Raw genomic sequence first — 12,275 nt, 5'->3', positions numbered from 1 at the left:
AATATTTTCTCCGTAAATAGAAGCACTATGCTTTTTTGAAGAGATACTTTTTACTGCATTATTTTGTTTTTTCTGCTTCTTTTTTGGGTTCTTTCCCCTGAGACACTGCGGCAGAGAGTTAACCACTATTTCAAAGAGGTTTGCAATTTTAATTGCACTCTGTACTTTTGCAGATACATATTATGGAAAATGCACCTAACTGGTACATAATGTTTATTGTATCAGGCCACATGTATTCATTAAGATTCCTTTATTACAACCACTCCAAAACAGCGGATTTCTCAAAGGGAGAACTTCATCATTTTTACAGCTGGTACATTCATATTTATTTATTACTGTTGGGGTACAATTGAAAGCAACAAAATATAAAGGCCCTAAAATTGAGATACTCCCCCCAAAATGCATTCACGCAAATTTCTAATGAAGTTTTTTAATAGTGATTCACAAATAAAACTGGACTTTGAATGAAAGAAACATATAAGAAATGTTGACATTAAGGAATCATATTTTCCACCCCCTTACCTCCTTTCTAATAGATTAAGGGTAGCACTGAATAACATATACTGATTTATAGCATTGAAATATAAAATGAAAAATTGTTAATGGTAAGATTAAGAGCTTTGATAGCTATATTTTTAATAATTTGTAATTATGTATAGTAAATGAGCACAGATGAGGTAACACTTAGGCCAAGTCCTTTCTGGCGTAAGTGTGGTTTTCCCAGTTCTTCTTTTACATAGCATTGCTAATCTTTTTAAAATGTTATTGCTGACAGAACAAAGGTAACATGTCATGCTGAAAGATGTAAGTCAAAGATACACAAACATGTAATGATAAATACCCCCCTCCCTTTTCTGGGAAAAGCCAGGGCAGGGTGTCACAAAACCATGACCCAGAAACTGCAAAGTCATCAGGAAAAATGCAGAAGTTGGGTTACTAAAGCTTGCGCACATGTAATGTACGGGTTAATGCGCTAAAAGCCAATTAGATAAAGATTAAGTAATCTGTAATGTAGCAATGTAGAAAAGTAGAAAAGGCCTAAGTGAACATGGGCCCTTAACTGGAGAAACCAGACCAGAAACTGAAGAATGGGATGGAAGGACCAGATCTAGGGGTCAAAGAGGGTGATGACTATCATGGAAGATGGAAGAACTTGCTCCTGTCCCTGAATATAGTAACAGGGGACCATTTACCAAATCCGTCTTGTCTGTTATTATCTGTCTGGCATAAATGTACCTCCAGACACTATAAGTGACAATAATTCTGTCTGAGATTGTATTGATAAAGGTGAAAATTGATTAAGCCTAAAGGGTGGACTTGTGGCTCAGTTCCCCAATTTTTAATCCCAATGACTATGATGAGCATATTTTCACCGTGGCTACTCAGGGAGAATTTTAATGAGGGAGTGTGATTGCAGAGAGTACATTACTGTGACTGTAATCACTAGCAGCGGCATTTTCATTTTTATCTTTGTTCTGACTTTTTTTGATTTTGAATGAAACAAAATGAATAGGGCATTATGTCACACAATTTCAATTGCTTTTGGTGAGATTGTTTGAAAAAGAAAGTTAACATATATCGGTGTCATAAGACATTATTTGTAACTGAACGGCAGAAGATCAGCAGAAGCAATTGACTAAATTATTCAAATGACCAAACCAAACTAACAACAGGTGCTTCTTGATGGCTGGCCAGATCCTCAGCTGGTGTAAATCATCATAGTTCCACTGACTTCACCAACTGAGAATCTGGCCCTTCACTTCAGCGGGTGTCTGCTAGAATATATAGTATGTCAAAAGGCATGAAGCATTGTAAAAAATCAGCTGTCACCAAATACTCACTCTGCAAACAGTCAGCATTTAGGAGGTCTTGGCACTTCTCGTGACATTTGACACCACATTCAGTGCATCTCATGCCTTGCCTGGCTATGCCCCAAAGGAGACCTTCGCATTCGTAACAGTATGTGGGAGTTGTAGCCGTCCACACTTCGAAGTTATGAGGAGTGGTTGATGACATTGGATAGATTAAAGCCTGCAATGTCTTTTTGAAAACATGCATTTTCTGTTGGGTGGAATGGGGGGGGAAAAATCGATAAAAGGCATCTTAGATTTCAATGTTCTTCCACATGAGTGAACTACAGTTAAAATGTATTTTATGAACATCACAACTTTACAAAATATCAGATTATAAATTAAATTACATAGTCCTCAGCAAAATACTCATTTACTCATGTCACCTTGTACTTTGAAGAGCAGGTTGCCTGGATGACCTAGTTTAACTGATTACATCAACAGAAGCATTAAGATGTATTCGATCAGTCAATTATATTTTCAACACAGAGTCCAGTATAATTCATTTTTTCTTCTTTAGGGCAAAAACGCAAAAATTCATTAGCATGATATTTGCAGATCCATTTTAAGCAATTACCTTAAATATAGGGCTCCTGAATATTTATATGCTTCCTACAAGAACCTGTCTGACTATATACACTGCATGGAATGTATCTCTATTATGTAGAAAGTGCCTTCTCTTAAATCTCATTTCTGTATTGTCTCCCCACAGGCTTGAAGTGAGCAACTTTCATGAGTTCCATTTTTGGCGGTTTTCCCACAGTACTGAATCTAATACTTTCCCTTTATGAGTCAAGACTCTCTTTTTCTCAGAAGTGGGAGTGGGTCCAAATCAAACCCCAGAACTGAACACTCAGATCTTGGGCAGCTTTGGATCAGGATCCAAATTTTGCTGCTCATGACCACCTCTGGACAAAAGTTATCAACTATACACTAATTAGCACTGCAAACAAGCTGAATTGCAGCTCATTAGTGCCAAAAGCCAGTTGAACACTGACAAACTAGCCCCTGTAGGTTTGCATATAAAACAAGGGCATAAAACCCTATATGTTTCCATATAAAACATCCTCTACTATTAAGTTTACTTAGCTTTGTGTGTTAACATCTGCTCTGCCAGGTACTGAGTGCTCCCAAGCCCCACTGATTTCAGTGGAAGTAGAGGCAATTCAGCAGCTCTCAGGTGATGTTCAGCACCGTACAGGATTAGGCCCCAACTTTGTTTCTCTGATTAACTGCAGATGGCTGACTGCATCATATTAAGAATTATAGTCTTGTCTGCTTCTAAATAAGTGAAATAAATCTATTGTGAAGGAGGAACAGTCATCTCAGAGACAGCACAGAGGGAAGCTGGATATTTCGAAGACTTGGTAAACACAGGCAAATGAGGCACCAAGTTATCTTGCTGGTTTGCTTATGAAAAATACAGAGCGAGAGAAAGTGAGCGAGAGAGAGAGAGAGAGTGTGTGTGTTGAGGGTATGGAAGTGAGACAAGATAGGAATCTATGTCTGGAAGGAATGGGAAATAGCCATTTTAATATTAAACCTATGTATTAAATGTGGCTCAAAGAAGAGATCAAGAGGATTGGAACTGAAGCTTTTTTCATTTCACCACATGAATTTAAGTTTTTGTCGATGATTTCACATCTTTAATGCTACTTACTGCCATCTGCGCTCTGATAAGTGTACTCTGTAAGTGAGGGGTATTAACATTTTGAATGAGGCAAGAAGGGAAGATTTTTTTGTTTGTGGCTGGATATATATTTTCCCCATAACACTTGGAATATTTTGACAATAATAAACAGTCCCACATTTTCTGGAGCACATATCTAGACTGCTCACCTAGTATCACTGCTACACAATCAGTGCCATCACATGATGGCTCTCTACTGCAGCAGAAAAACCATCACCAGGTGGGGGCAGTTAATAGTCATGACTTATAAGCTTAGGCATATGTTCTCTCTCTCTCTCTCTCTCTCTCTCTCTCTCTGTATTTATACACACACACACACACACACACACACACTTGTGATTATGGCTGATGAAGTCTCACCCCCCTGGTGAATCTTACAGCAGGGATATAATTCTGTATTAAATTCTTTGGGTCAGCTCCTCAGCTGGCATTAATCAGCCTAGCTTCACTGACATCAAGGTAGCTGTCCCGATTTATAGCAGCTATGGCGGCGAGGTTAATTAATAAAACAAACACCTAATTGCTTGAGCAGAATAATGAGCTATGTCAGAAAAACTGCAAGAAGCCCCCTTGCCCTCTCTTCATGTCTTCCTGTTTGTTCCCTGCTCTCCAATGCACCATGTGCAAACTTCTCATCATCCTTATTAATGCTCTCCAACATAGAGCCTTACTCTGCCTTTCAAAAATCTATTTTTTCATTGTGACATTAAGCCCCTGCCTTCACTCTGCCAATGAAACCAGCCTTGATTGCCTGCTTTTTCACATAAACACCTTTGTGCTTCCTCCGTTATGCTTGGACAAAATCCCCATCCACATTTGAAAAGGGATCACCTATCTCTCTTTAAAACCTATGCGATGGCTACGAGTCACTGGTGTCTGGTATTGGTTGGGCAGGCAAGCAGCTGTGGCCAGTGAGACTGTTGTTTTGAATAATTTATGCCATCACACCCGTCTCTACAATAACTTTGACCTCCTCTTCCCTCCCCTTCTTTCCTGCCACATATTGTCTAAAGTCTTAACTGAAAGTTTTCTGGATCCAGGACTGTTTTTGTGATAGTTGTTTGTACATCGCCAAATAGGATGAGGCTCTAGTCCCTATAAGTGGATCTTGAATTGTTACCATGATAGAAATATCAGTAATAATAAATGGTGCTGATTAGCTGAGACTATGGAAGTGGCTCTACATAATTTTTCTACACCTCCCATACCAGGAGCTGCCTGGGTCAGGTCTTCTCTCAGCTGGTAATTCTTTTAAAGCTTCTCTAACTTGCACCGGCAGATAGATAACAACTAGGAGCTCCTCTGCTAGCCATGATCTCTAAAGCACAACCTGTTCCATTTCTTCCCCTTTTCCAATTCCCAGAATGCCCCCTTCACAGCTTACCAGGTACAGAGCTTAAAAAGAAAACCTCAAAAACATCTCCAACTGAATTTATACAGGATGTTGATTAATCACAGTTCACAGAAAAGACCGTGTCTTCGAAGATACCTTTGCAGACTTATTGCTATAATACATATGATCTGATTAATCATGTCAGTGCAAATCCTGCTGTGTCTTTCACCCTATTCAATTCCATTGATTTTCACAGGGTATATTTCATTTGTAAGATTTGGATCATTACATTGTGTAAAGAAATCAAAATAAATTGTAGTAGTTCTTAAAAGAACACATTTTACATAATCCTTTTGCTTTGCGGTAAATAGCACAGAAGCCAAATAATCCATGTTTCATTTTTTTATTATTTAGCACCAGGCTATTATGGGAAACTTGAAGATAAAAATATGTTTTGTCTGAATAACTGGTTTACAAGTTGTGCCTTTGAAATAAAAAAATTACTCATATGTATTAAAGGACAGTATAATATTACTAGGGCTGTCAATTAATCACAGTTAACTCACGTGATTAAAAAAATTAATCACGATTACAAAAATTAATCATGATTAATTGCTGTTTTAATTGCACTGCTAAACAATAGAATACCAATTGAAATGTATTCAATATTTTTGGATGTTTTTCTACATTTTCAAATATATTGATTTCAATTACAACACAGAATACAAAGTATCCATGGCTCACTTTATATTTTTTTGTATTCCAAATATTTGCATTGTGAAAGTGTTAAACAAAAGAAATAGTATTTTTCAATTCACCTCATACAAGTACTGTAGTGCTATCTCTTTATCATGAAAATGCAACTTACAAATGTAGAATTATGTACAAAAAATAGCTGCACTCAAAAATAAAACAATGTAAAACTTTACAGCCTACAAGTCCACTCAGTCCTACTTCTTGTTCAGCCAATCGCTCGGACAAAAACGTTTGTTTACATTTACGGGAGATAATGCTGTTCACCTCTTGTTTATTTGAAAATGTAGAAAAAATCCAAAAATATTTAAATGAATGGTATTCTATTATTGTTCCACAACGTGATTAATAGTGTGATTAATCACAATTAATTTTTTAAATCATAAATATTTTTAATTGCTTTACAGCCCTATATTACAAATGATATTTGTGTATATATGTTTGGTAAGAACAGTCTCTTGCTAAACAATAACAAGAATTAAATGGATTCTGTGCTATTTAACATGTAGCAAAAGGATAATTTTATATATCTTATTATCTGATCCTCAGAATGCTTTCATTCGTAATAGTATTCTGTCCTGATCTATTATGTATATTTATAGCACTCCAATTACAGCAATATCTAGGCACTGTTAATGCACAGCAAAATCCTCCAATACTGAAAAAATTATCCACTTCTCCTTAGACAATTTGAGATAATTTCACTCAAGCATTATGTCACATGCTTTTTGAACTTCCCGTTCCTTTTAAGAAAAGGACAAAAACAAATAATTTTGCTTCCAATTAGCAGTATTTTGAGCACCAGTGACATACCACAAACCTACAGTGCTATGGCTCTGATTCAACAAAGCAGTTAAATTTATGCTTTAACTTGAAGCACACAATTAAGTCTCAGTGACATCAACAACATTAAGCACATGCTTAAGTGCTCTGCTGAATCAGGGCTTTAGACTACACATATTGACTACGTATCATATCCCACTGTAGCACGTGCATGGGGCACCAATCCTTATACACAGTCTATCCCCAGAGTTTAATTTATGAAAGGTAGGTGGCAATTTATTCTGGGTGGAAATCATTAGCTGAAAGTCGAACATCGGAATTTTCTGGATCAAACCAGTTGTCCAGCCACCCCAGTATCCTGCCTCGAACAGTGGTCAGTACCAGACACCTCAGAAGTAGTTGTAAAACACCCTATAAGGGGATAACCTGCCCATAAGGAAAGCTTTTTCCTAACTCCTGTCAACTAATGGATGTCTCGTTCACTAAAGATTGAGGGTTTACACATCCATTAACTTTCAGTCTGTCTATAATTGGATGTTCCCACTATTCATGTAAATGTCTGTTCCTTGTTTCAATCCTACTAAGCATTTGGTCTCAATGATACCTGGTGGCAGTGAGTTCCACTGGTTACTTATACATTGGGTAGAAAAGTATATCCTTTTATCAAATTTTACATTTGTTGCCTTTCAGTTTTATTGTATGTCCCCCATATGTGCCCAGTTTGCCTTCTCTATACCATTCTTTATATAACTGTCATACAACAGGTTCCCTTTTTTCCTCTCCTTTCTAAAACTATCAGACAATCTTTTCATTCTCTCATCATGTAGATATCTTCCTATGCTTGTAATCATGTTTGTCATCTCTTTTCAGACTTCTATTTCTGGAACACATTGTTTGATATGGGCTGACTTGAACTGAAAACAGTTATCGAGCTCAAGCCATATAACAGCCTTATAATACATGCAGTATTATTTTCCACCCTATTCTTTATGCATCCTAACAGTGTATTAACTTTTCCGACTGCCGACACATATGGAGCAGACATTTTCATTGAGCTGTCTGAAAGGACCCCCACTTTCTTCCCCTGAGTAGTTACAGTTAATTCAGAATCGAATGGTGTGGTTAAAATTAGTCCTTTCAGTCTGCATTACTGTGCATTTGTCAACAATAAATATGTCAGCTCTAGAACTTGCTTCCTCTTACAGTTCTCTAGAGGGAGAGTCTGGTCGCTTCAAAAACAAAACAAAACAAAAAGCTGTGCAAATGAATTATTTGAATCTGCCTGCCTCTCCCCCTCCCCCATCCCTTTTTTTTGCTGATTTGAGTCAGTGGCTGAATGGATATTGATTGTCACAGGAGTGGGTAATGATTAGAAATTGTCTTTTCGTGGGCATCTGTTAGTAATACATATGGATTGCTTTTAAATTTTGTAAATGTGGCCAGCTATTTTCATAGTCATATGAAATAAATAACAGAAAAAGATGTGTACTTTGTACTAGCTGTGTGATGTATTTTGGTCTATATAAATTATATTTTTCTGTGCCTTTTTTTTTTGTTTGCGATTCCATCTTTGCTTTTGCCCTATCAACCTTTGTTGCTATTTTGAGACTGCAGTACAAGGTAACTGCTGCTTTTATTGAAAAGGATAATTTTAAACACTAGTTGTTTTCCACTTCATCATTCTATTTTTTGAGTACTACCAGCTTATTTTTTTGTGATTACCAATGGCACCACACCATCTCCAGTCAAATTACAGGACCTCCTTTGAAGGTCTTCAGTATCAAGATGTAGCCCACTAGCAGCCTCTCCACTTTTCTACCTGCAGCATGTCCATTGTGGAGCCTAACTGCATTATAAGAAAATGCAATGTGTTTCATTTTCTCAAAGGAGAATAAATCATAGAAGAATGTGTTTGGCCTGGTAACTGCGGGGAGACACATGAATGGCCTTTATCCTTCAAATTAGTGCTTTTGTTTAATCATGCTAGGTTTAGCCAGGTAAAATTACTTGCATCACTCTTCAAATCTCCATGGAGAGAATGACATCTATTGTGTTCTTGATTAAAACAACCCTCTTTTGCAAAATACTGGTGGGAAATGGTTATGGCCAGATTATCAGAATGTGATCGTCTTCAAAAGATTGTCACTGTAAATTTATGTGGGAAATAATCATTCTAGTCCACCATATACCACTGCACTCATTATTATTGGTGGTTATGTTTATAGTAGCCAAAAGGCTGCTAGGTGCCTATCAGTAGTGAAAAATTACACATGGTCCCTGCAATCTAATCTAATAGGTAAACTATGACACAACAAAGTATAACAGGAGTGAAAGGCAATAGGCACTTTTCCTCTGCACAGCACTGTTAAACATCTTTAAAATGACAGTTTCCCATAAACAGAATGCACATAAAATAAATGTTTTATAAAATAAAAATGTCTCTCATGACCCATTTCAAGTGAGAGTCACAACAGACCAAATTAAATCAACCCAGGCTTCCCCCCCAACTGCTCTAAATCTGCAAAAATACACATACTGGTTAAATGGCAGACTGAAATGATTCAGAAAGACAGACAAAACAAAACACTCTTAGGGATAATAATCTCTTACATTTATGTAACACCTTTATCCTGTAAGATCTAGCCAGGCTGTTTAACTAGCCACGTTGCATAGCAGAGGGGGGAGGGAAAATTTAGAAGAGTAGAATCAATCTCTGCTCTTATGAAAAAGAATAAAAGATCAATATTGTCCTGTCATGTCAGACAGGACCTTGTTTTTTTTTTAATTGTCTTATCTGGAAGTCCCCACATAGTAAATGGCACAGAAATCAGATTATTCTATCCTGGAATGACAAAGGGCTGAATGACTTCTAAAGAGGTTTGAACCAATTGTTCAAGAAATCCAGGTTTTCCATACCAGATGCTTAGACCAATATATTAGGAACCAAATATATTATTAGAGCAAACTACATATTAGGAAGATTAAGATAACAGGTCATTTATTATTTTAACATAAATATACAATCCTAAGAGCCTGATTTAGCATTCTTATTTATTTTGCACTAATGAAGACAAAAAGCCCTGGGTTTGTGTGAGACAAACAGTACATTTAGATGTCCCTTACTTCCGAGATTTGCTGGCTGTTATTTTCTTAGACTGTAAAATTTGCTGTTGGGACCATGTCTTTCTATATGTTTGTAAAGCACCTAGCAACACAGTGCACTTGTATTGGGAAGAGCATCTTGATGCTACCAGAAAATATATAAATAAATAAACAGCAATACTATAAAAATGCCCAGTCAAGACAAAACAAAATTGTCAACATCATCATCTTTTGCATAACATTAATAATAGATGTTCAAATAGCTCTATCAAAGTTTCTTCATTATTTAAATGAACACAACTTCCACTGAAAAGCACTTACCATTTCTTCATTGTTTATGGAAGTCCGGATAACCATGGCCAGGGATATACCAGACTTTCGGGCAGCAAGTGTCTGTTTAAATTGGACACAAAGAAAGTTAACAAATACACCTGCAATACTAACTATAGAATTTAATGGAAAAAAGAGAGGTTGATAATATTATTCTATATGAGTTTAAGCAAAATTGTAACAAAATGATGAATAAATTTCAGTTATTTTTACTGCACAGAACTTTTAATGTTACACACTTTCCATCATCATCGTTTCTATTGGCAGTGCCTAGCTGAACTGCTATTCCTCATATAAAACCTGTTATTCAGGATTTTACGGCTAGGTTTTTTTAACCCACAGGCCATCACTACTTTTCCGCTTTGCCAAGCAAATTCATGTGATACAAGGATAGGCATCCTGCCCTAATGTAGTAGCAGGACAAGGTCTGCAGCAATTTGGAGATTGTTTTGCAGTGGGCTTAGAATTCAAGTTGCCAGCCTGAATCATTCTTTTTTTAAGTCACTGACCCTTTTAAACATGTGTGTGTGTGTGTAATATTTCCCCGCCCTAAAAGAAGCTGCAGAAAACTTTACTACAGAAAAAGAAAATAAGTCTTTATCAAAGAAGCTAACAATATTCACTCAGCATTCAGAAAGGGTAAGGGTAGAGTGAAAGTGCTCTTCAGCTAGGAAAGGATTAACTCTATCTCCCGTCTTTCTCTCTCTTTGCCCAGCCGTTCAGAATAGAGGCTATAAGAATGGGTGCTGGGTTCTGAAGACTGGAATGAAATCCAGGTGGGGAGAGTGTCAGGTGTTGTTTGTTTTGATTTATGGTAACTCATCTGGAGTTAAGGTAGGGATCCATTCTGCATAACACTGAGCACTTCCATGAGTGCATTCCAACGGCTAAAATGGGCATTAAGGGTGCTCAGCACCTGGCAATAATGAACTGGTAAAGATTTGCACTTAAGACCTTGCTGATTGCTGATGTGGCTTATTTCTACCCATCAGCTCCAAATTGGCACATGCAAAAGCAGGTAAAAAAAATTCTTTTATACAAAAAATAAGGTGGCGATATGCTATCCCAGTGCCTGGGTACATTCTTTGTTGCTGTTGTGATCACCTAAAATGGGTCCTCAACAATTAACCATGGAAATAAGCCTTGTGTGGTATTAGGCACCACATACAGCCTCCACGAATACTGCCTGCATCGCTGTGTAGTAGAACTGCATCAGTTCTAGAGCCAGAAGGCCCCTTTCATTCTTGGGGGAATAGACAGGATTTATTCCACTACACAAAATCCCATCAGTAGTACCATTGCATCATTGTAAAATATTGTTACCTCTGAGGCTGAGCTAAAACATTCCCTTCCCAGTCAAAGGAAATCATTCCAGGAGTGTCTGAATGCTTCTATCACTACGCTTCTCTTACCAAGCCTCTGCCTTGTCATGCATCTCTTCTCTTGTGGGCTAATGGTGTTAAGGATGAGCAGTTAGACGCTCACAGACCCTCAAGTCTATTGCCCTGATTGGGACATTCACGTAGCTGCCTGCTAGGTCTCTAGAATTCATTTTTGCAGAAATTCCAGTAATATTTTTCCTTCTGAGATCCTTAATTTAAACCATTGTGCCTACTACAGTATCTGTTTGGTGACCACATACTGGACCACAACCATGCCGATTTATACCAGCTGAGAAGTTGGCCCATGAAGTTTTGGCTGGAGTGAAAACTTGAGATTCTTTCCAGTTTAATTTTGAACTTGGAGATCATTTGAGATGGATTTTTGTACTTAGATACATTAAGACTGTTCATTTTAACTTTTTAAATGTTTACTTTCTCCTGCTGCTCTAGCCATCCAATTTTCAACAAGTTTCCCTTGATAATAATAAACTTCAGAGAGATATAAAAATATTAATCTTGTGCAACTAATTATGGTGTAAGAAAAAGAACTTGGCATGGAAATATTTGATTTGCTTCATCATTATCTTATTACAGTTAATAGATGAACCAAGCAATCTTTTTTTTTCTTAAACTCTCAGCAATTTACCTAGCCTGTGAGATTCATTCAGCATTAATTTTCTTAGCCAGTCATTAATAACTAAATCATTCTGTCTGCCTGTCTGTTGCCATCTCTCTCTTTTATTTCTATAAATAGGGCACATTGAAAATGTGTGCGCTGGTGAGGCTGATAAAATAGAATGTTTATGATAAGGACAATTGAAATATCTCCCAGGTTTTGCTTTTCAAACTTGCTGTGACAATGCTGCATACTGTGGGGCTGACAAATCAGAGGAGACAAAGAGTAGCCAAAATTTGTGTGGGTGGGCAACAACCTCCAGTGGTGGCCAGTGGAGCTCCAGAGTATAAAGGACTCAGACAGGAATTAGCAGACTAAATACATGCATTTTGTTGGTTTGTTTGCAGGATTTCTTTTTTTAAAGCCCGGAGAGTGG

General features: G+C 37.2%; 1 protein-coding gene across 1 annotated transcript in view; it reads right to left on the bottom strand.

Moving 5' to 3' along the window:
• Positions 1–12,275, bottom strand: part of UNC13C (unc-13 homolog C) — a 382,852-nt gene that overhangs the window by 269,914 nt on the left and 100,663 nt on the right. The window contains exons 6-7 of the mRNA XM_039492380.1: positions 9,833–9,904; positions 1,842–2,061 (exon numbers count right to left, since the gene is read on the bottom strand). Of these exons, the coding sequence (XP_039348314.1) occupies positions 1,842–2,061; positions 9,833–9,904 (292 nt within the window). The remainder of the gene's footprint in view (positions 1–1,841; positions 2,062–9,832; positions 9,905–12,275) is intronic.

The sequence above is a fragment of the Mauremys reevesii genome, linkage group 10, assembly GCF_016161935.1.
Source record: "Mauremys reevesii isolate NIE-2019 linkage group 10, ASM1616193v1, whole genome shotgun sequence".
In the NCBI taxonomy this organism is placed as follows: Eukaryota; Metazoa; Chordata; order Testudines; family Geoemydidae; genus Mauremys; species Mauremys reevesii.
Note: the sequence above shows the minus strand (reverse complement) of the source record. Positions and strands in the feature narration are given on the sequence as shown.